At 40.4% G+C, this 24,224-nt stretch overlaps 1 protein-coding gene across 3 annotated transcripts in view; it reads left to right on the top strand.

The window, feature by feature from the left end:
• DCAF5 (DDB1 and CUL4 associated factor 5) overlaps positions 1-24,224 on the top strand; it is a 94,206-nt gene that overhangs the window by 14,597 nt on the left and 55,385 nt on the right. For 2 of the 3 annotated variants that reach the window (XM_070377662.1, XM_005905738.3), the window contains exons 2-5: positions 11,489-11,632; positions 14,146-14,182; positions 15,128-15,267; positions 17,014-17,143. In XM_070377662.1, the coding sequence (XP_070233763.1) occupies positions 11,521-11,632; positions 14,146-14,182; positions 15,128-15,267; positions 17,014-17,143 (419 nt within the window). In that variant the 5' untranslated portion in view covers positions 11,489-11,520. The remainder of the gene's footprint in view (positions 1-11,488; positions 11,633-14,145; positions 14,183-15,127; positions 15,268-17,013; positions 17,144-24,224) is intronic. The other variant, XM_005905737.3, reaches the window with a different exon arrangement.

Here is a 24,224-nt window from a genome sequence, read left to right on the forward strand (position 1 = left end):
CTTACTCCACCAGTACATTCTCTCTGCAGTTTTATTGTCTCTGAAAGGGATTGTTTTTATTAAGTTGATGATGCCTCATTATTTTGCAGATGAGTAGTAGAGATTTTCCAGGGTGGAGGCAGACTGTCAATCTGGTTGACTCTCTAGTTTTAATTCTTAGCCTGCCTATACTTCCTTATTTTAAAAAGTCTTCCAAGAACGTTACTCAGGAGGAGGAATTTTTTGCAAATCCAGATACCTGTCAAAATCTTGTTATACAACTTTCCTCATTCTAAATTTCCATTAAAGTCTTGTATCTAAATTCTGGTTGTGTATTTGGCATTACTCCTTAAAGCCAGGTAACTAATTGGAGTCTCTGAGGATAGTTTTGGTGGGTTTTTTTTTTTTTTTTTTTTTTGTAGATTTCTTAACTATGTTTGATGACCAAATACTAATATTTTATGGCTTCCTGCCATAGGTGGCTGCAGCATGTTTTGCCTTAGACATACGGCAAGAAACAACTGAAACTGACATGTTTGGCAACCACCGTCAACTTGATTTAGTCTTAGAGTTGACCTCTCTGTTTACCTTCCTGGAGGGACTAAGCATTGGTGCCTACATTGGTTTAATTGTTAGAAATTGCCTGTGAAGGGTAAAAGAAAACTTTATTGTGTTGTTCCTTGCTTCTGCAAAAGTTAGGCAGGCAGTTTTCTTAAACACAGAAAAAAGTAAAAATAAGAAGCTTCGCAGAATGAATGAAGACCATCTATGCTTTAATCGGGAAAGCATATTGTCCAGGTTAGTTCTCTATGGCAGAAATGAGACAGGACATGAGGACAGTCTGTGGTCTGGGAATACCTCAAAATGAATGTATCGTCCACTCTCATAAATTCCCTGTAAATTCTTACCGTTGTTGAGGCCCAGAGAATCTGTTTTTAGTGTTGCCCTAGCTCTATTTGGGGCTTCCCAGGTGGCTGTAGTGGTAAAGAATCCTCCTACCAATGTGGGAGACACAGGATACCCAGGTTCCATCCTTGGGTAGGGAAGAGTCCCTGAAGTAGGAAATGGCAACCCACTCCAGTATTTTTGCTTGGAAAATTCCACTGGCGGGCTACAGTTCATGGGGTCACAAAGAATCAGACACAGCTGAGCGACTGAGCACTCAACAGCTCTATTTGAGGAGCTTTTGCCCTTTGACATTTCACTACTCCCATACTTTACTATTGAGAATTTCCTGTTGAGTCATACAATTTATCAGATTATGGCACTTATAAGACAGACTTCCCACTTATTCATGTTTTTTAAATGTCATATATTAATTATGGGAAATTTGGAAAATAGATATTTAAAGAAAGATCACACCTACTCAGGATGACCATTTTGGACATACGGGACATACTTTATTTAGTCTTTATATGTGTATATTTAAAAAAATTAAATTGAAATTAGGCCACCTCTGCTGTTTTATGTTTTCTCTTCATTTTTTTTTCATATATCACCTTGCTATTTAGCATTTTTTCTAAATTGACTCCTTAAAACAGTATTTGAAAGGAAACTTTATATTACTATAATGTCTGTGAAATCATGGGTTTAATATGCTAAGTTTTTTCCCCCTAACACACGTTAAAATACATAATTATTAAAGTCATTTCTCTACTGTCTGAAATCATCCAGTGGCCTCTGCTTACTACACTTTAGGAGAAACGGGCTTTGGACTGAGTCATCTTGGATTTGAATCCCACTTTGCCTCTGACTGGTGGTGTGTATTTTGGGACGGGGGAGTTTGCCTCTTTGTGCCTTAGTTTCTTCGTTGGCAGAATGGGGAAATTGGAGAAGATGATCTGTTAGGTGTCTTCGGACTCTCTTCTGTGATTCTGATATGGATTTTTTCCCCTCTATTTCTGTTTAGGAAGTAGAGACATTTTCTAGGGATTGATGTGCTGGCTTAGGATTTAAAGACCCTAATTCTATTAAACTCCACTGCTGTTAGTGATCTGATTTTAGAGAAACCATTTTATTTCCCAGTGTTCTAGTTGTCTCTTTAGGGTGTTGCTGCGACTTTAATTTCTGCTTCTCCCTTAGTGTAAAGTGTTTCAAACTAGGAGTCGAGGCTTCCTTCATTGAGGCAAACCATTGCCTTACTCTTCACATCCTTAAAATGGGGATAATTTTTCTACCTTACTTAATCGGATATGTGGAAAAATGAGATAATCGGTAGATGAGTGGAATTATTTTCAGGATAAAGATACTAGATAAGAGCAGAGTAATAGCAGAAGTATTACTCCTGTGGCTACTTCTTTGTAGTGAAGAGCCAAATTCATGTGATACCACCTTCTCTCTCCACCCCTGCCTGCACTTACCATTTGATTTTTTTCTCCCTAATTTCAGTTCAGTTCAGTTTAGTTCAGTCGCTCAATCATGTCTGACTCTTTGCGACCCCATGGACTGCAGCACTCCAGGCTTCCCTGTAAATTGAGTAAACCCTGAGTAAACTCCCGGAGTTTACTCAAACTCATGTCCATTGAGTCGGTGATGCCATTCAACCATCTCATCCTCTGTCATCCCCTTCTCCTCCCACCTTCAATCTTTCCCAGCATCAGGGTCTTTTCCAGTGATCCAGTGAGTCAGTTTTTAACATCTGGTGGCCAAAGTGTTGGGGTTTCAGCTTCAGCATCAGTCCTTCCAATGAATATTCAGAACTGATTTCCTTTAGGATGGACTGGTTGGATCTCCTTGCAGTCCAAGGGACTCTCAAGAGTCTTCTCCAACACCACAGTTCAAAAGCATCAGTTCTTCGGCACTCAGCTTTCTTTATAGTCCAACTCTCACATCCATACATGACTACTGGAAAAACCATAGCTTTGACTAGATGGACTTTGTTGGCAAAGTATTGTCTCTGCTTTTTAATATGCTATCTAGGTTGGTCATAACTTCCCTTCCAAGGAGTAAACGTCTTTTAATATCATAGCTGCAGTTACCATCTGCAGTGATTTTCAGATTAGATCAGTCTCTCAGTTGTGTTCGACTCTTTGCAACCCTGTGAATCCCAGCACGCCAGGCCTCCCTGTCCATCACCAACTCCCGGAGTTCACCAAGGCTCACGTCCATCGAGTCAGTGATGCCATCTAGCCATCTCATCCTCTGTCATCCCCTTCTCCTCCTGCCCCCAATCCCTCCCAGCATCACAGTCTTTTCCAATGAGTCAACTCTTTGCATGAGGTGGCCAAAGTACTGGAGTTTCAGCTTTAGCATCATTCCTTCCAAAGAAATCCCAGGGCTGATCTCCTTCAGAATGGACTGGTTGGATCTCCTTGCAGTCCAAGGGACTCTCAAGAGTCTCCTCCAACACCACAGTTCAAAAGCATCAATTCTTCGGCGCTCAGCCTTCTTCACAGTCCAACTCTCAAATCCATACGTGACCACAGGAAAAACCATAGCCTTGACTAGACAGACCTTTGTTGGCAAAGTAATGTCTCTGCTTTTGAATATGCTATCTAGGTTGGTCATAACTTTCCTTCCAAGGAGTAAGCGTCTTTTATTTTCATGGCTGCAGTCACCATCTGCAGTGATTTTGGAGCCCCCCAAAATAAAGTCTGACACTGTTTCCACTGTTTCCTCATCTATTTCCTATGAAGTGATGGGACCGGATGCCATGATCTTTGTTTTCTGAATGTTGAGCTTTAAGCCAACTTTTTCACTCTCCACTTTCACTTTCATCAAGAGGCTTTTGAGTTCCTCTTCACTTTCTGCCATAAGGGTGGTGTCATCTGCATATCTGAGGTGATTGATATTTCTCCTGGCAATCTGGATTCCAGCTTGTGCTTCTTCCAGCCCAGTGTTTCTCATGATGTACTCTGCATATAAGTTAAATAAACAGGGTGACAATATACAGCCTTGATGAACTCCTTTTCCTATTTGGAACCAGTCTGTTGTTCCATGTCCAGTTCTAACTGTTGCTTCCTGACCTGCATACAGATTTCTCAAGAGGCAGGTCAGGTGGTCTGGTATTCCCATCTCTTTCAGAATTTTCCACAGTTTATTGTGATCCACACAGTCAAAGGCTTTGGCATAGTCAATAAAGCAGAAATAGATGTTTTTCTGGAACTCTCTTGCTTTTTCCATGATCCAGCGGATGTTGGCAATTTAATCTCGGGTTCCTCTGCCTTTTCTGAAACCAGCTTGAACATCAGGAAGTTCACGGTTCACATACTGTTGAAGCCTGGCTTGGAGAATTTTGAGTATTACTTTAGTAGTGTGTGAGATGAGTGCAATTGTGCAGTAGTTTGAGCATTCTTTGGCATTTCCTTTCTTTGGGATTGAAATGAAAACTGACCTTTTCTAGTCCTGTGGCCACTGCTGAGTTTTCCAAATTTTCTGGCATATCAGTACTTTCACAGCATCATCTTTTAGGATTTGAAATAGCTCAGCTGAAATTCCATCACCTCCACTAGCTTTGTTTGTAGTGATGCTTCCTAAGGCCTGCTTGACTTCAAATTCTAGGATGTCTGACTCTAGATGAGTGATCATACCATCATGATCATCTGGGTCGTGAAGATCTTTTTTGTATAGTTCTTCTGTGTATTCTTGCTACCTCTTCTTAATATCTTCTGCTTCTGTTAGGTCCATACTATTTCTGTCCTTTATTGTGCCCATCTTTGCATGAAATGTTCCCTCTGTAGCTCTCATCTTCTTGAAGAGATCTCTCATCTTTCCTATTCTATTGTTTTCCTCTATTTCTTTGCACTGATCACTGAGGAAGACTTTCTTACCTCTTGTTGCTATTCTTTGAAACTCTGCATTCAAATGAGTATACCTTTCCTTTTTTTCTCTGCTTTCCCTTGTCTTCTTTTCACAGCTATTTGTAAGGCCTCCTCAGACAGCCAGTTTGGCTTTTTGCATTTCTTTTTCTTGGGGATGGTCTTGATCCCTGTCTTCTGTACAGTGTCACCAACCTTCATCCATAGTTCTTCAGGCACTCTATCTGATACAATCCCTTGAATCTATTTGTCACTTCTACTGTATAATCTTAAGGGATTTGATTTAGGTCATACCTGAATGGTCTAGTGGTTTTCCCTACTTTTTCAATTTAAGACTGAATTTGGCAATAAGGAGTTCATGATCTGAGACACAGTCAGCTCCCTCTCTTGTTTTTGCTGACTGTATAGAGCTTCTCCCATCTTTGGCTCCAAAAAATATAATCAGTCTGATTTCGATATTGACTATCTGGTGATGTCCATGTGTAGAGTCTTCTCTTGAAAGAGTTCCCTAATTTGGGAACTGCCATTCGACCCCAGTTTTGTGACCTTAGACAAATCACCCAGTTTTAACCTCTCCATTGGCTAATTGCATGCAGCCTGCACTGAAGCCTGCACTCAGCCTGCGAAAATCAAGGTGCTGTCTTCTCTTAAACCATTGGGAGATATGACTTAAGCCTATACTCCTCTGGCCTAGTAGTGGCTTTCTTTTAAACAAAGTTGTGTAATCTCTCCTTTGCTGTTTAATCTGGCAAGTTTCACTCGTTTGCTTTGCTGACTAGCCTCTGTGTACTTGAGAGGCTGGATTGTATAGTGGTAAGGAGCACCATCTCTGGAGACAGATTACCTGGATTCAGATCCCAGCTCACATTTTTGGTTGCTGTGTGCCTTCAGGTTACTTAGTTTTTCTGTAGTTTCATCTGGATAATACCTGATTCATAGGGTTATTAAGAGGATTAGAAGATCCACTACATGTAAAACCCTTAGGATAGTCCCTCACCCAGAGTAGGTTTAACTGATGTTAGCTATTGTTTTAGTTCAAATAGCATAATAATTAGCTAACACATTAGCTAACATTTATCTACCTGTGTTATTTATCAGGCAGTGGGTTAAGCCTTTCACACAGATCTATCATTAATCCTAACATGTGTTTGTGCTTCAGTCATGTCCAACTCTTTGCGATTCCATGGACTATAGCCCGCCAGGCTCCTCTGTCCATGGAATTTGCCAGGCAAGAATACTGGAATGGGTTGCCATTCCCTTCTCCAGAGGATCTTCCTGACCCAGGGATCAAGCACATTGCAGGCAGATTCTTCATAATCTGAACCACCAGGGAAGTCCAATAACACTATAGACAATAGGTCCTTATTTTCTCAGTTTTGCAGATGAGAGGATACAATTTAGAGAGGTAACCTGTCTGACGGAGAAGGCGATGGCACCCCACTCCAGTACTCTTGCCTGGAAAATCCCATGGATGGAGGAGCCTGGTGGGCTGCAGTCCATGGGATCGCTAAGAGTCGGACACGACTGAGAGACCTCACTTTCACTTTACACTTTCCTGCATTGGAGAAGGAAATGGCAACCCACTCCAGTGTTCTTGCCTGGAGAATCCCAGGGACAGGGGAGCCTGGTGGGATGCCGTCTCTGGGGTCACACAGAGTCGGACACGACTGAAGCAACTTAGCAGCAGCAGCAACCTGTCTAAAGGTACATAGGTAGTAAGTGGTACAGGCAACTTCTGTCCTTTTTGAACTGACCAGATGACTCACAGAGACAGAACTGTAGAAACTGTAGAGCTTTTTTCACGTTCTAAACTGATCTATCCTTGCTTCATCAGCTCTCCTTAGCTTTTTGGGGTCAGAAATTTGGGCACAGCTGTTCTGCTCCCTCTACTGGCTAAAAAGCAGCCCAACGGTTTCAGATAATGCCTCAGTTTGTATCCTTTGTGTTTTTTGCCAACACATGGTTGAAAAGTGTTATCTTTGTACAGGGCTCTTAATACCTTGCCTGAGGAAATGGGGCAGGGTCGGGGAGAATGTGCACCTAGCGGCTTCTGACACTGCCCTTGAGGGCAAGCAGAGGAAGCAGGCCCTGTCACAGGGATGATTTCTGCCTCAGTGATTCCAGTCTCCTGTGGACTTGGGCTGCCATTATCATTTTAGGTACTAAGAACACATCATTTTACATGATCCTGAGGCACTCTACAAATAACCATTCATGTTAAATCCCCAAGTATTTATTTTGTAAAATTAAATCCAAAATGAAGATTAAAGATAATCTGGGTGATAGGGGAAGATTCTTTGGTTGAGAATGGTTATGACTTTGAGTGCATAGGTATAGATATTCTGTTTCCTTTTTTACTGAACTTTTTTTTTTAATGCTAGTGCAGTTCAAGAGAGGTCGTGCTGCTGGCAGAGAGAGGTTGTGCTGCCTGTTGATATCTTAATGAAACACAGAGGTTCCCTCAGTTATATTTCTTTTCTGTGGATATCCCGGCGCATCCTGGAGAGTTTTATTTTCTTTTTCTATCATGAACATTAATATATATATATATATATAGGGATGTCCCTGGTGGTCCAGTGATTATATCTTCACCTTTCAATACAGGGGATGAAGTGTGATCCCTGATTGGGGAGCTAAGATCCCACATGCCCCATGACCAAAAAACCAAAGCATAAAAAAGGATACAATATTGTAACAAATTCAGTAAAGACTTTAAAAATGGTCCACATTTTTAAAAAATCTTTAAAATATATATATTTTAAATTCTTTGGTAATGTGCAAGCATATACAAAAATGTAGTATACCCATCTGTAACAGTTAATATTTTATCACCTATTCACCTCCATTTTTTTTTCTGGAATATTTTAAAGGAACTTCCAGACATTCACCACTTAACCCCATTAGAGAACGCATCCTTAACTGATAAGTTTTTTTTCTTTTTTAACATGACCACAATACCATTGCTATACCTAAAAGATATAACAATGTCATGCCATATTTAAATAGGAAGAGATATATCGAATTTGACAGTGTGTTGGTTGTTTGTTGAATTTGCTTCTAATCTTAGTATTTTAAAAAAGAAACAAGATTTTACACATACATTTGAGGTCCCCTTTTACTGTTTGTGTTTATTCTTAAATAATATGGTGGTGTTTTGCATGTTTATATATACTTAATGTTTTCCTTTACATATCCTTCTGAAACCTGTTTTTATTACTTAAAATTAGGTTTTCAAAGTTTATTCATTTTGGTACATGTATCTAGCTCGTTTTAAATGCTGGGTAGTGGTTCCACTGAGCTTAGATTTTATTTGTATTTTCATCCCAATTGTTTTTATTGTTCATATATTGATGGATATTTGTGTTACCTACTTTTTTTTTTCTTTGCTATTATGAACAGTGAGGCAGTGGACATTCTTGTACATTTCTTTGTGCCATTTTGAAAGAAGAGCTCTATAATTTACATTTCTCTAATTACTTTAGAGGTTGAGATCCTCTATAATATCTATTTGCCATTTTATTTTCCTCTTCTGTGAGTTGTCATGTCTGCCTCTTTTCCTAGTGGTTTTCAAAACTGATTTGTAGAAATTCTTGTGTATTCTTTGAAATAAGCCATGATCAGTTTTGTGTGTTGCTACTAGAATCTTTTATCATTTCAGGCAGTCCCTTCTTGGTCCCTGTCTCTGCTCCCTCTGTTTAACTCCAGTTAAGTTGATTTCTGTTTTTATTCCTGTGGTCCTTTGTTTTATTTTTACCTACTGTGTTTTGAGTTGTGCTACCAAGGCAGAGAATCCCTTCAGTTGTTCATCAACTGAATTTGCTTTGTTGGTTATGGTTTGTTTTTTGTTTTGTAATGCAAACAATCTACAATAGTGGTTAAGAGAGTGGGGACTATGGAGTCTTTTAACTATTTCCTTTTGAATCGTGAAAGTGAAGGTCGCTCAGTCCTGTGACCCCATGGACTATACAGTCCATGGAATTCTCCAGGCCAGAATACTGGAGTGGGTAGCTGTTCCCTTCTCCAGGGTATCTTCCCAACCCAGGGATCGAACCCAGGTCTCCTGCATTGCAGGTGGATTCCTTACCAGCTGAACCACCAGGGAAGCCCTTTGAATCTTGATTAACCAACCATTTTATTTACAGTTACTACCTTGGCAAATTACTTAACTCTCTTGTAGTTGACTTTATAGTCCGTAAAACCCATGAGAGTAAAGCTGATCCTAGGTATGTATTTGATGAAAGTCAGGCTCAGAGAGATTAGATTAGAAACATGAATAAGTGGAAGAAACATGTGGGCCTCTTTATCTTTTAATTTGCACTTTTGATACAGAGGTGGGCACAGAAAAATATTTCTCTAAGATACAGAGTAGCAAAAACAGTGCCAAGTCTCTGACCTGTGGCCTCAAGTGGTGGGGAAATCAGAGAGAGGAGAGACTATGTAGAGCTAAAGTGCCCGTGGGGAAATCAGAGAGAGGAGAGACTATGTAGAGCTAAAGTGCCCGTGGCTTGTCAAATCTGTGAATAGGGAGGAAAACCCCTTTATGCCATTTTCCATTAAAATAAAACAAACAAACCCCCAAACTTTATTTTCATGACTTTAACTTTATAAGAGATATGGGATTTAAATAACCATCCCAGGCCAGCCTAGTTGAATTAGGCAAATCATAAACAAAGAACATTGTGGGTCATAGTTAAGGGATCATTCTGGTAGATAAATGAAATACTTTGGAGGAGGACACAACTTGATTTTGACCAACAATGGAAGGAAGAAGAATCCCAAGAAACAAAGGAACTCAAGGAATGAAGGCAACTTCCTTTCTGGAGGAGGGAGAATAAGTTTGATTTGGCTACTCTATTTTCTACTTTTTTTAACTAAAAGAGGAAATATGTTTATGGCAAAACATCAAGTAGTAAAGGAAGGTATAAAGTAATAATTAAAACATAATGATTTTTCCAACAGTATATACCCAAAGAACAGAAAGTAGGGGCTTGAACAAATATTTATACATCCATATGCTCTTAGCAATGCTACGCACAATAGCCGAAAGGTGGAGACAACCTAAATATCTATAGATGGATGAATGAACTTTAAAAAAATGATATGTGTGTAATGAAATATTACTCAGCCTTACAAAGAATGAAATTCTGATATGTGCTACCATATAGATGAACCTTCAAGATGTTAATGCTAAGTGACTAAACCGTACACAAAGGGACAAATATTACATGATTCCATTTATATGGGAGTACCTAGAGTAATCAAATTCATAGAGGCAGAAAGTAAAATAATGGTTACTGAGCACTGGGGAGAGATACCGTGTATTGGGTACAGAATAAATATTGGGTACAGTACTCAAACTAAAAGTTTGAGGAGATGTACAAGTTCTGGAGATGGATAATGGTGATGTTTGCACAACACTGCAAATGTACTTAATGCCACTGAATTGTACATTCATAAATGATTAAAATGCTGCATTTTCTGTTACATAAATTTTATCACAGTGAAAAGTCTCCCAGTAGCCCTAGCCTAGAAGTGGTGTCCACTGAAAACAACTCCTTTTACAGCCATCTAGATATGCAAATACAAGCATAGACATGCAAGCATAAGCATGTTAATTCAGTGTCTACTCCTTGGGGCATTCACTTAGGTGCTAGAAAGTCTGCAGTGAACAAAACTGACAAGGTTCCTGCTGTCATGGAGCTTCTTAAAAATTTGTTTTACACAAAAGGATGTTGGTATGCATACTATTTTACACTTCATGTTTTTCCCCTGACAAAGACCTGTGGTCATCTTTCTGTGTTAATTCTTATAGACTTATTGATTTAGTGGTTGCATCTAGTGGTACGCTTTTGTATGATTGTGATACAATTTGTAGCTATTATATTGAATGGAGAAGGGGAGGCTGAAGTATAGAACTTACTATTTTTCTGCCCTGTTGAAAGTTACATTTTTATTAGGAATATAATATAGGCTTATTATAAAGAGTCAAGCCATGCCAAATCTATAAAAGTAAAAACTTTCTAACATGTGTTCTAACTCTTTTTTAATCCTACTCCCTGGAAGTAGTAAACCCTTTTAACAGTCCATTGTTCATCCTTCCAGACATGTATAATGCATTTGCAAAAATAAAGAATATGTAGAACATGTATCTTCTCATTCTCTAGGAGCTGGCGCATGCAGTAGAATATTGCTCATTCTACTCAGACTATAGAGAGTTGTGCAGAGGAAAGAGCTGGACCGAGCTTCTTGAGAGCCAAGTTCTGTCTTGATCCTGCTGCTGTGACAGGCAGTTCCTCAGTTATCCTTTGTCTAGTGTCCCATAGTCAATGAGATCTCATCAAGGAGAGTGCTTTGGAAAACTGTTATGCTTTAAATTCGGGGATAATTTCTTTAGAGTTCTTTGCAAGCAGTAGAAAGCACCTCAGGTTCTGTTAGACCAGAAAAAAAGTGGGGAAACTTTAGTGGAAGAATTTTAGGTAGCAAATGAAGAAATGTGTAAATGACTGGGTCTCTGAAAATTCAGGAATTTCTGTGTGTCTGTTCAAGATGTAATTCCTGGGGAAGAGTGAGTGACTTAGAGGCCACATGTCCACTGAAGATTAAGGGGATAGAGTCCTGGGTTTATGTGCATCAGAGTCTCATGGAGGTGGGGAGATGCAGTTTTGAAAAGTATGGGATTCAGGCTGGAAAAATGAAATATCAGCCTTGAAATGCCAGCTGTTTTAACCCTAGATTCTTGCTCCCCTCTCAAGGAGGAGATGATCGTCGGGTTCTACTATGGCACATGGAACAAGCTATCCACTCCAGAGTTAAGCCCATACAGCTGAAAGGAGAGCATCATTCCAACATTTTTTGCCTGGCTTTCAACAGTGGGAACACCAAAGTATTCTCTGGAGGTGAGCAGAAGGGAGATTTCCCCTTGGGAAATTGACTGTGGCTGGGATTTCAGATAAAGGAGAGCTAAAATTACTCCAAATTTCCTTTCTTTTAGCCCACTGAGTTGTGGAAATATTGGTTTCCCATAGCTTGTCTTCTCTGTATGATAGCAGTTTAGATACACATATCAGACTAATGTCTGTCTGTCCTTTCTCTCCTTTGCTCTTGTTTCTTTCTATCTTCTTTGGTAGAAAACTTCACATTGCAGTCTGGTACACAGATACATATTAGAAAGAGTACTTAACTTTACTATGTGTGACTCACTCTGATTTTTTTTTTTTCTATTCTGTTTTTAAAGATTTTAAAGGTTTTGATTCCAGTTGGTATTATGACCCATTAGTGGCTCTTTTTTGAAAACATGTTATGTTGGGGTATAACTGGAATGGCTTGCAGTCAAGCCAGCCTCTTGATGGCATCCATCAATCACACTCCTGTCTGACCACTACATTTCTAGGCCTGACCTCTCTTCTGCTTCCATGGTAGCTCAGACAGTAAAGAATCTTCCTGCAGTGTAGGAGACCTGGGTTCAGTCCCTGGGTTGGGAAGATCCCCTGGAGAAGGGACTGGCAATCCACTCCAGTATTCTTGCCTGGAGAATTACATGGACAGAGGAACCTGGTGGGCTACAGTCCATGGGATCACAAGGAGTCGGACATGATTAAGCGACTAACACTTTCTCTTCTGCGCTGCAGATTTCCCCACTGGATATCTACCTTGTGTTCCAAAAGTAGTTTAAATGCAGCAGATCTAAAACTAAGATTTTAGTTCTTCTCACCTGCACAAATACTTCCTCTTGTTTCATGGATTCCGTTTCTCAGTTATTATCACCATTCAAGTAATTATCTAAATTGTTAGGTTTAACTTTTAAGGAACCGCTGACATTGAAGCATTTTCAACCTACAACAATGACAATTTTATATGGTTCAATCTAATAGAAATCTCAAAATCAGCACCAAACGTGCCTTTCTGTCATTTTTACATCTCATAAGTCACCAGCTATTAATGTTTTGAAAGCCTCATATTCATCCTTTAGTTTCTGTTCTGTTGCTGTACCTACTACTCTGATTCAGGTCCTCAGTTTTGGCCTAGACTACTGTAGTGTCCTTCTGTGATTTCTGCTACCAGTATCTTCTTACTCATTGCTTATACAAGTTTTCTTTGAAAAGTTGAATCAGTCCTGTGAACCTTTGACCTTCAGTGTCTGTCCACAGGATAAAGTCTGAACCCAGTCTCCCTGCCTGGCCTCATTTTCCTCCCCTGCATCTTGTGCTCTAGATTCCTAAGTCACTTGCCATCTTAAGTGCCATTACTGTTTTTCCACAGGCCATAATCATTGTCCAACCCCACCAATTACCCTAAGCCTTCCATCGGTTAGAATTCTGAGTTTCTATTCAAGTGTCTCCTTTCCCATAAAAACATATTTGCCATGTACTTTCACCCTGCTCATAAAGGACACAATTGCCCCTTTATCTGTGTTCCCATGGTAGAGCATATCACTATAAGATAACCCATCTTATCACTGTTAATTGTTCGTGCAGGTAGACTGTGAATTCCTCACTTATTCCTCTCAGATCCTCAGCACTTCACACTGTGCCTGTTACCTATAAGGCATTAACACGGGTTTGATTTACTTCATATGAACCCACAATAGAGTTACAGGGAGGACTTTAAGATGACCTAGCCACATCTCTACTGCTTATACTTTTAGCATAGAGTGGGAAATTTTTTTGCTGTCTTCATTTTGGAGTTTTTATTTGTTAGCTGTATAAACCACTTGAAGGCAAGACTATACATATCATGAATGTATAGTATTCGTAGATGCCTTGATGGAATAAAGAGAATGCAAGAGAAAAAAGTTGTGGATAAAAACTTTCCCTTCATTTAGTATCATCATCATCATCCAATTTTAATTAAATCATCATTAAATTTTAATGTTATAAAAGATGAGGATGTGAATAGTAGCAAACATTTGTTGGGGGGCCTAGTTCTAGTCTGAATGCTTTTACACTATTATCTTCACAACTACTATGAAGTAGACACAATTATTCCTGTTGTGCTGAGACATAGAAAAGTAACAGATATTATTCCAGGTCTCACGGATAATGAATGTTTTGTTTAAAAAAAAAAAAAAAGAACAAATGAAAAAAACATAGCTTGGAGTAGTTGATTGATTTGCCAATGATCACTTACTCTTTTCCTGAAGAGCCATTGTTTTGTTTTTTTAATCATTGGATAATGCATTTTGAAGATTGTTATTTTGTTATTTCTAGTTGCTATTATGCTTTTTAAAATTCTCTATAAGTATATTCTATCCTTAATGATTTTTATAAACCTTTTTTCTAATTAACACTCTTAATTTTTATTAACACTGACTTTGTCCATTTGTTTTCCCTGAAATCTTTAACATACTGAATTGTAATATGAACGGGACCACTTTGCAGGAATTGTCAAATGTCTCCTTTTTCCCTTACAGGAAATGATGAGCAAGTTATCCTCCATGATGTTGAAAGGTAAATAGATTGTTGATATGTGGAAGTGATTAACTCTGTTTTTCATATGAAGAAAGGCAGTTATCTCTTTAGACCAAAATAGTTCTTCTTTTTTTGAAGTAAATAGCATAAAATCAACTGTCTTTTGCTGAAAAAAAGATTTCGGTAATAGTTTTCAAACTAAATTTTGATTTATAAAAAGATTTACAAAGTTGCTATAAAATTATAGTTTTCTGGTGAAATTTTAAAGGGCAAGGTTAGAAGGGAAGGAAACACTTAACCCTCACAGTAATTTTATGAGGTAGTACTATTATGATCTCAATTAGAAAACTGAGGCATGGAGATGTTAGGTAACTTAAGGTCAAGTGATGTTAGGATCTGAACTGAGGCAGCCTGGCTTTGGGCCATGCATTTTCTCACATGCCAGACATCAGGAATTCCTCTTCTTCCCTTGCTGGCATCAGGGCTGCTTTATTGTTTTCCCTCACTTTTTGGAAATCCAGCACCACTCCCCAAGTCTGTACACAAGCAGATGCAGTCTGTAGTAAGTCAAAACATGAAACTCATATGTTGAGTCACTTTTTTGGTGGGCACGTGGTGAGGAGGAGTACAGTGGGGATCTTAGTTCCACAACCAGGGATTGAACCTGGGCCCTGGCAGTGAAAGCACCAAGTCCTGACCACTGGACTGCCAGGGAATTCCCTTGAGTCACTTTTAAATACACTCAGGGCAAAAAACAAACTTGTTGTGAGGTCTTGTCTCTTTAATAATACCTTTTTCTTTTAACCTGAAAGTTGAATACCTACTTTTTAGTAAAAAAATAGGTATTTTTTGGGGGGTTAGTTGGGTTGGCTTTCTCCTGGAAATGAAGAGAGCTTCATTCTAGGAACTAGAGGGCTGGGACTCTGCACTATTTTTGTGTGTATGTGTGTGCCTGTGTGCCTCTCTCTGCTCTCTGTCTCTCAGCAGTGAGACCTTAGATGTGTTCGCTCATGAAGATGCGGTGTATGGCTTGTCAGTGAGCCCTGTGAATGACAACATTTTTGCCAGCTCCTCCGATGATGGCCGGGTTCTCATCTGGGACATCCGGGAATCTCCCCATGGAGGTAGGGCCCCTGTGCACAACGTAGCTGGACTGTGCTGCAGAGTTTGATATCAGCTTCATCACAGATCCAGTTTATGACTTGAGTAACCTGGGCAGAAGTGCTGTAAAGGGAGAGGAAACTCTCATGGGGACATAAATGTGTGTCCCTGGAGGTCCCATCCTACCCCCCAGTAGTCAGAAGTGAGGCACCTTTGCCAGTCCTCTTCCAGTCACTTGTGGTCCACAGACCTTTGCAGTGGTGTAAACACCACAGTGTCTTGTTGCGAGGTAGCCCCAAGGAATAGAATGTGTGGTGCCTCATTGGTGGAGGGGAGCCACAAGGGCCGGCTGTGCGCATGGTGCTGAAATGCGCATGTTCTTGGTTATTTAAGAGAGTGGGGCATCGTGCACTTTGTTGCATCCTAGTTCCAAGGTTGTTATTTTGCTGGAAGAACCACAGACCCTCACCTTAACTGTGTATAGAAACTTAAAATTATAGCAGATACACTCTGTTTAAGGGGGATTGTCTGGGTGAGTTCCTCTTCTGAATGTTTTCTTTGCATCTCTGAAATGTAAAATGAAGAATTTGTCTTGTTGACTTTCTCTGAAGTTCTTCAGGAAATTTCACCTTTTCAGCTCGTTTCCTGCAGAGAGAGTTCAGTCGCTCTATCTTCAAAGGCTCTTTTCTCCAGCATACCTTCAGTGCCACCCACAGCCCCACTCTTGGTGCAGCTTTGTCAGCGCCATACCTCTGTACCCAAGTTACTATCCTGCCTGCCTTGTCTGGCAGGCTCTGAGTCTTTATTCTATATGCGGAGCATTTAATATGTTGGTCTGTGCTCATTACTGAGGTTCAGGCTATAGGAGAAGCCTATTCTTAGGGTCAGGAAGATAAGGTAGCCAAAGCAGCATCTATGGTTGAATGTAATGGTTTGCTTCCTAGATGAAATTCCCCTTTGTCTGGACTGCCTCCTGGCTGAGATGATTGAGCACTCCCTGTGCCCTCTCCCCCCACAGAGGCCTGTACGGAGTCATGGACTGAGAAGTGCTTTCCGCCTTCGGCTTCTAAACAACTTCCACAGGATTGAGTCCTCCCAGGCAGCCTAGTGGCTCCTTCCTCACCCGGAGCCAGCTAGTGTATGCAAGAGGCTACAGGGTTTCTAGGGGAGGTTGATATACATAGGTGCTGGCTGGACACAAGAGAAGTTCAAGTATTAGACGTTTTTTTTTTTTTTTTGAAGTATTCAACATTGGAAATGAAATCTTAAAATTCTAGACTGAAGCCATTTTCTTTTCAATTTAGGGAACAGTATTGCCAGAAGGAAAAACTGCACTGTTATTTTAAGTCTATATAGTTATAAAACTTAATTTCTAAAGCTGGTAAATTTGGATTAAGGTATAATAATACTACCAGTAATTGAGTGTGAATTTTTTTTAGCTCATGAGGAATTCAGTTTTACTTACTGTGAAACAGCTTACCTTCCTGGTTACAATGACCATTTGTGTTTTGTTACGGGATCTAAATAGGTGCTATGTGTATTTCTCAGTATTATATTATAGCTTAAACTTCGTGCATATGTGTTTAAGTTGCTGTGTTCAGACTTTCTGTGTACAGAGGGTGTGTGCCAGGCCTTGTGGGGACTTTGTGAGTAAGCATGCTAGTGGTAGTTGTTAAGGCTGTGCTCTTCCTTGCCTTCACACTCCTTGTCTACCTGCCATTGGCCCAGAAGTGCCTGAAGTGGACTGATCAGAATTTTTCTCTTCACAGAGCCCTTCTGCCTGGCCAACTATCCATCAGCCTTTCACAGTGTCATGTTTAACCCTGTGGAGCCCAGGTTATTGGCCACAGCCAATTCGAAGGAAGGAGTGGGACTCTGGGATATTCGAAAACCTCAGAGGTGAGCTCCTTTTATTCAGAAGGTGTTACCGCTTTTCCCTGCCTGAACTCTCAAGAAATATAATCAGCCAGCATGTGTTGTGGGAAGCTAGTTGGCAGTTGATCTCGGTTGGACATCTCCTAATGTATCCGGGTTTCTCTGAAGCCAGGAGAACTCTATTCCCAAGGGGCAGGCAGTGTGAGATATCCACACTCCTTGCTAAGGAAAAGTCATAAATTGTAGTCTAGGCTCTAGACAGGGTCAGTTCTAGGCAAACTTTGCAGTGGGAAAGCCTTGCTTTAGCACTGCCTTCTATCTTTAGGTCCATGGTTCCCCAGATGCATGGAAGGGGAATTATGGTGATTTATTAAACTCATTACTACTGAACTGGGGATTCTTAACCCCAGACTGAAGGGGATATGAACTTCAGGAGAATTGTGAATCCCCAAATTGCATGGGAATTATATTGTGTATTCACCTAAGTGTGTTTTTGTGAGGAGGAAGTTTTTTTTTCTTTCCATTTCTCCAAAGGACCAGTGACTACAACAGTAAAGGCTAAGACCGCCGCCACAGTGTTAGGGGTGTGTCCCCTGTGTTTGCACTATTAAAGAGTACTCTTAGGGCAATTCTGAGCCGACGATTCAAATCACTTACGGGGGAATATCAGACATCATTATATCAGACATCCACGGGGGGGAGATGACCTTTTATGGCACCTATGACCTTTTATGGCATATAAAACCAAACCTTGCTTTATGAAAGATTTGCATGCATTGCTAGCTTTTCTGAAAATTCCATACGGTAGTAACTTCCCACTTTAAGGCACTATTGCAGAAGAGTATCATGCAGAGTAAACAAGATTATGGTTTATTTCATGGGCCTCAGATGAAAGGGGCAATTAAGCACAGAGGATTATCTTCCTTGGTGATTTTTTAGTCCTAGCTAATTCTCTCTCTGGGCCAGTCTGATGAGGTTGGAACTATGGGATCCCAGAAGGGGATCCCTGGTGTTGAGTGGGGATCCCTGAGGCTCCGTAGGGCAGCAGAGATTTCTCCTGCTCTCTGTTGCATGTGCACCTGGCTCTTCCTTTTCCATGCCACGGGAGTGCGTGTAGTGGCAGGACCCCTGTGGTGCCTTTGCACTGTGTGCTTAGGGAGGCTTGTTCTCTGCCAGGAAGACAGTCTCCTGTGTTTAGCTTTAGCATTCTCTGCACTTTGCGCTCTTCGGGCGCAACTGTTCTGCCTTTTCCATATCACAAAAGGCAGAATTTGGACTAACGATGCCAGCTTTCTCCCAGCCTGCTATCTTCCGTACTGAGAATGAATAGCTGGCAACTGGAGTGAGGCCTGAGCTATTCATCCCCAGTGGAAAGCTTGAGTAGCTCATGATGTCAGCAGTATCTTGAGAGAAGAGGGTGGTTGAATGTTAATGTTTCTCCCGATTTTCCTCCACCAGCTTCGTACTGTGCATTGTATTTGGGTCCTCCTCCCCTTTCTACTTATCCCTTCACTAAACATGGCTTCTTTCTCTTTAAAAAATTCTAAGTGAGATTTCTGCTATATTTTTATAGTAACACTTACTAAATTTAGGGTCTGTATCCAGAAAAATGTAAAGAAAAAGATAAAAAGAGGATCCTATCTCAAGCTGATCTCTGTTGCTTGTATGTTTTTTAAATGTTTTGTGTCAGTACCGTTCTTCTCTTTGCTGGTCTCTGGTCACTTTCTCCAAAAGTAACTACAGTGAACAGTTTCTTAGGTATCTGTCAAGAACAAAATTTAATGCATATGACTAGCATAAAGAATACATATCCTTAGAAGAATTTAAACTAAAAGAACCACATAATGATACCTTGTTTCCGGCGTCTTTTTTCAATTAATAATATGTCTTGCAGCTTTTTTCATATCAGCACATAACAGATCTAGCATATTCTGTTGATGGCTACTTAGTTTTCCACTCATGTGATGTACCCAACAACCAGACTTCTTATTTCCTGTTGGGCCATTATAAACTATGTTTCACTGACCCTGGTCACACATATTTGGCCTACCTTTGCAAAATATCTAGGGAATTGCTGCATCAGACAAAGAATGGATGTTTTTACATCTTTTTAAAATAAAAATTGTCAAATTTTCCCACCACCAAGAAAGGCTACGCTGATTTACAAATCTCTCAACTGCACAAGACCACATGTATCTCATTAACACGTAGTCCTTCGTTAATAGTCCTTCATTAACACCTAAACTGTTACAAGTCTTATGGGGGAAAATACTATGTTCTTGTTTTGATTACTTCATTTATGCATAAGGTTATGTGGTTTCTTTGGCAACCTATAGTTTTCAAAGCCCATATGGGATAAAAGTCATCTAGTAAAGCTAATTGGCATTCTTGACTGATTCCTTTCTTGGAGTAAAAGGAAGAGCACAGTGCTGTGGAGACTGGGATGTTTTTACCTGTTTATTTCATCTTTTCTAAGGTTCTGTGTAATTTTATGGATATGAGGCAGAAAACAGCTATGAGATATTCTTGGGGTCCTGTTCTCCACATCCTCTAGTGTTTGGGGATTAAAGTGCAGTTCTTTTCCGTTTGAACTTTCTTAGTACAAGTTGGTGTGGGGAAAAAGAGACAGCCCTTTGTCTTTTCCATGTGGGATTGATTATGCTGCGTTGCAGTGGATGATTTGTCTCCTAACACAGCTGCCTGGAAACCCCAGCCCCCAAATCTTGGGACACTTCTAAATCACCTGGGAGAACAGGAGATTAATAGAATAGAACAGGAGAGATGATCTATTTCAGGTGTACCTTAATGTCTAGGGAGAGATTTTTGAGAATTTATGAGCCCTTATAATCGCAGGTAAAATGATATGTGCTTGTGTATCTGAGTGAGCACATGGGGCATTTTTTTTCTAGGGACGAGGAGAGCTTTTACCAGGTTCTCACAGAGACCCTTGAATCCCAAGGGGATGAGTTGCTCGGTGTTCTAAAGATTCTTGATTTAGAGCCTATTGTGGTTCCTTAGCCGACTTCTCAGTAACTTCCAGCTTGTAGCTTGGGCACATCTGTGCGTTCTGGGCCTAACTGAGTGGTCCACTGGCTTCCTAGAAGCAAATATATCTCCGTGGAACAACGAAGGGGGCTCACATTGAATACCTTTTCCTTCCTACCTTACCGTAGGGTTAGTTCCATGCTAGAGTGGTTTTCTTACCCTACCCCAAGCCTGAGCTGTGTCTCTCCACTTCAGCAGGCAGCCCATAGGAGTGTGGACAGGTTCCTGTTTATCCCACTGCTGCCCTGAAATAAGCTGATGAGAGGTTGGGCCTTTAGAATAAAGTGTCAGCTTTAGAAGGGACTTCAGTTATCATCTGATCTGACTTACTCGTACAGAATTTAAACGGAGGCAGAAGAGCTTAATGGTTTAGAGAATAGGATCTGAAGTACATCCCGGATACAAAGCCAGGCAGTACACCTTAATAGCCATGGGATCTTGAGCATGTTACTTTACCTCTCGGTGCCTCATAATAATAAATAATAGCTAACATATATTAAACATGACTTGCTGGGGAAAATGACAGTTATATGAATAATTCCTTTTTAATCCTATGACAGCCTTATTAAATCGATTCTATTATTCCTATTTTAATGATAAAGAAGTCAAGGTACATACAGAGAGGTGAAATAACATGTGTATATGTGTATTATTTTCTTCCCCCTTTTAAATCAATTAGGGACCCTGTATATCCTAGTTTTCTTTGATCTGTGCCTCCTGGAAATAAAACTTTGTCAAAATTCTCTCAAATTTTTCTAATACAGACCTACCAACTCTAAAGTCTGAGTCCTTTAGACTTTCTGCCTCACTTTTCACTGTCTTATGGCCCAGCCCCAGTTTGCACACTGACTTTCCAAATTTTTTGCTCTGTTAACCCTGGAAATCTGAACATGCTATTAATTTTTCTTTTGTAAAGTTTTAGAACAGAAATTGTAAACTAGGTGCCCATAGGCCATATTTAACCCACAGGAATATTTTGATTGACCTACATGATATAATAGTGTTTAGAAAATTACACAGAAAAAGATCAAAATTTCTAACATCTCTTGAAAAAGTCAAAAGACTTGAAATCATTGGACCTTTATTCTCATATGGCAGCAGCCGAAGCTGAATCAGGGGTTCGTTCCTCTTAAAACCTTTAGGATGTGTTACAAGTCCCACCACTCCTTCATGTCTTAACCCAGGTGGTTTCCTCTCATTTATATTACTTCCCTGGCCCTGTAGTCTTTGGAATTTGAAGGTTTGCTTTGGGGATTTTAGTGCACGTGAGTGGACCATAGGTAGGTAACTTGAGTATAATGACTGGATAAGAGAAAACTTCACATATAGAAGTATAATTGCAAGTTTGGGTGAGGTTTCATTCATTTCATGTAAATTGTTTCTGCTGGTATCTTTTCACAACCATCCTGTCCTTTATCACTGCCAATGTCCCAGTTGTGATGTCTTGCTTGGTCTATTGCAGTGACCTCTGGGCAGTTTTCAGAACTGAGCTCCTTGAACATCCAAAGCATTAAGGAAAAGTGTAGTTTCCCCAGCTTTTACTCTCCTTGTCTCACCATTATGATTGCCCGTTTTAGCTGTCTGCTCACTCACTACTTCTCTCCTTTCTCGTGTCTTTATAGTTTCTGTCAATTTTTGTCAGGAACTATTAGTTCTGTGACAGGTAACAATGTTTTGCTTTGACAAGGATAATAAAGAGAGTGTTTCTTTCCCACTCGATAATAAAACTACGGCAAGCCAGGAATTCCTGCAGACTTACCTCATAAGCTGGTGCTTTTATGTGTTGGGTAAATGGGCAGTAAATGCAAATTCCTGCTGTCAAGAAGGACTTGCTTACTCTTAGTAACTCACCTGGCTTTGGGGCCTAGATATCTGTTTTCTGGGCCTGGGCCAATCCTACTTCTGTAGAGACCAAATTAAGTGCAGCTCTGTCTTCTGAACAGCCGGGCAGTCTCTGCCACATTCCCTTTGAGGGCTGCTTATACTGTTGTGGGAAAATAGAGCTCAAGAGTTCAGCTTCAAAGGCTGGGGAAAAAATCATTCATGCTCTGCTTTCTATCTCTTCTCTCCCACTCACCCATCTTTACTTTTTATATGAACCTATCCAGTGCTCAGGCAAATGTTCTGTCTATTAAACCCATAATAAAAGCTTGTTTTTCCCCTGAAACTGTATTCCTTCCTTAAGTTCTTTATTAACGTCACCATCACTCTTGGAATGATCCTGGCTAAAATCCAGAGTTCCATATGCCTCTTCTATTTCTTACTCTCTCTGCCATAACCAGCCTTGCTCTGTGTTAGTGCCTGGCTACTATTTTCAGTTCTTAAAGCCTCTGCCCTATTTCAGGTCCATATTACTCTTTCCATAAGGTGTCGACTTCTAAGGTGTCGGCTAGCTTCTTAACTTGCTCTTGCTTCTGGCACACAGCACACGTCCTTAAAACATACTTCTGCCATTCCCCTACCCAGGAGCTCTAGAGGCTGCTTCTTATCTTTGTTTATGGCCATATTCCCCAGAACCAGTAATGTGGGATGCTCCAAGAAATTTTTTTTTTTTTTAATGAATGGATGACCTGGTTTATGGACGAAATGGAAACTTGTTAAGCAAGCAGTCAGCCCCTTCTCTGGTGCCAGTGTCCCTTTTCCCCTTGTAGCTTGTCCTCTACATACAAACACACGTAAAGGAGAATTTATCTTTTCTTTACCTATTCAAATTCTAGTTACCCTTCAAGGTCCAAGATCAAATGGCAGCCCATCGGTACAGACGTCCTTGCTCTATCTCTCCGTTGCATTCTCTTAAAGCGTCCTTCCTTTTTTTACTCGCTGTGTCCCCAGCACCTAGCCCAGTTTTGGTGCAGAGTATATGTCGAATGAATGAAGCTTTCCCTCGCTTCTGGCAGAAAGGATCCCTCTCTCCAGCGCCTCTGTAAAGTACTTAGGGTCTGTGACATTCATGTTGCATGTCTTAGTCACCGTTTTTGCCATCATTGATTATCTTTACTATGACTATGTTTTATCTCCAGATAAAAGATTATGTCTTTTCTTTCTAGTGCTCGGGAATTGCTTCTTAGAAAGGAAGAACTTGTCTTAATCTGTACTATTACTTTGCATGTTTTTCTGTGGATTTTTAAAGACAGGGCCATGTTTTATATCTGTTGCCTAGCACAATGCTTAGAGAATGTTATGACCTTCAGTAAATAGTGCAGTGTTACACTCATCACGAAATAGTATGTATTTTCAAAGCTAGCTCTCTGTAATGTTTTCATTAACTCCCTGAGTGTAATAGCATGGATCAAAATGTCATGTGTAGAGAAAAACCCTTAGAGGAGGTTGTAAGGGTTCTTGCAGGGCTTTGAACGGTTGTCAATGAGTTAAACTAGCGATGTAAGGAAGTCAAGAATTGTGGCAAAGTTGCTTTCTAGTGTTTGGGCCACAAGGTGGAGCTCTAGAATCAGCTTCGCTGCAAGAAGGCACCAGGGCCCCATTATCCCAACCCAGTAATTCTCAAATTTCAGAGGGCATGAGAATCACCCGGGGAGGTTGTTAAAGTGACGCTTCCTGGAGCCGCTTCCTGGAGCACAGACCCAGAGATTGAGTTGTCAATCCAGGGCAGACCCTGTGAATCTGCCGTTTTTTAATACATACCCCAGGTGATTTGGCAACTTTGCTTATCCTGCAAGGTGGAAGCTGTGATTTTTCAGAGATCTGTGTTGAGTTTGTTGCTGTGTTCTTTTGGACCCAGGGTCTTCCGGCTTTAGGCTAGAGCTTCCCTGTGTCTATTCATTCTCACCAAACACAAATGTGCCTTTTTATAGCAAGTGGCTTAGTTTCAGACCAGAGCATCTGGGGAATGCCTGGTGAATGGGTGGGAGTTGTGAAAGCATGTTCCACTTCATAGCCTCCCTTTAATACTTCCCAACTCCTCTTACCCAGGGGGAGGTGACCCCAGTCCCCTAAATCAAGTAGACATTTTTACTTTAAAATCAAGTCTTGACTCTTTTTCTTTTAAAAAAAACTTTTTATGTTTAAAAATTCTCTCTCTCACACACACACTGAGAAATAG

This window comes from Bos mutus, chromosome 10, assembly GCF_027580195.1.
Source record: "Bos mutus isolate GX-2022 chromosome 10, NWIPB_WYAK_1.1, whole genome shotgun sequence".
Lineage (NCBI taxonomy): Eukaryota > Metazoa > Chordata > Mammalia > Artiodactyla > Bovidae > Bos > Bos mutus.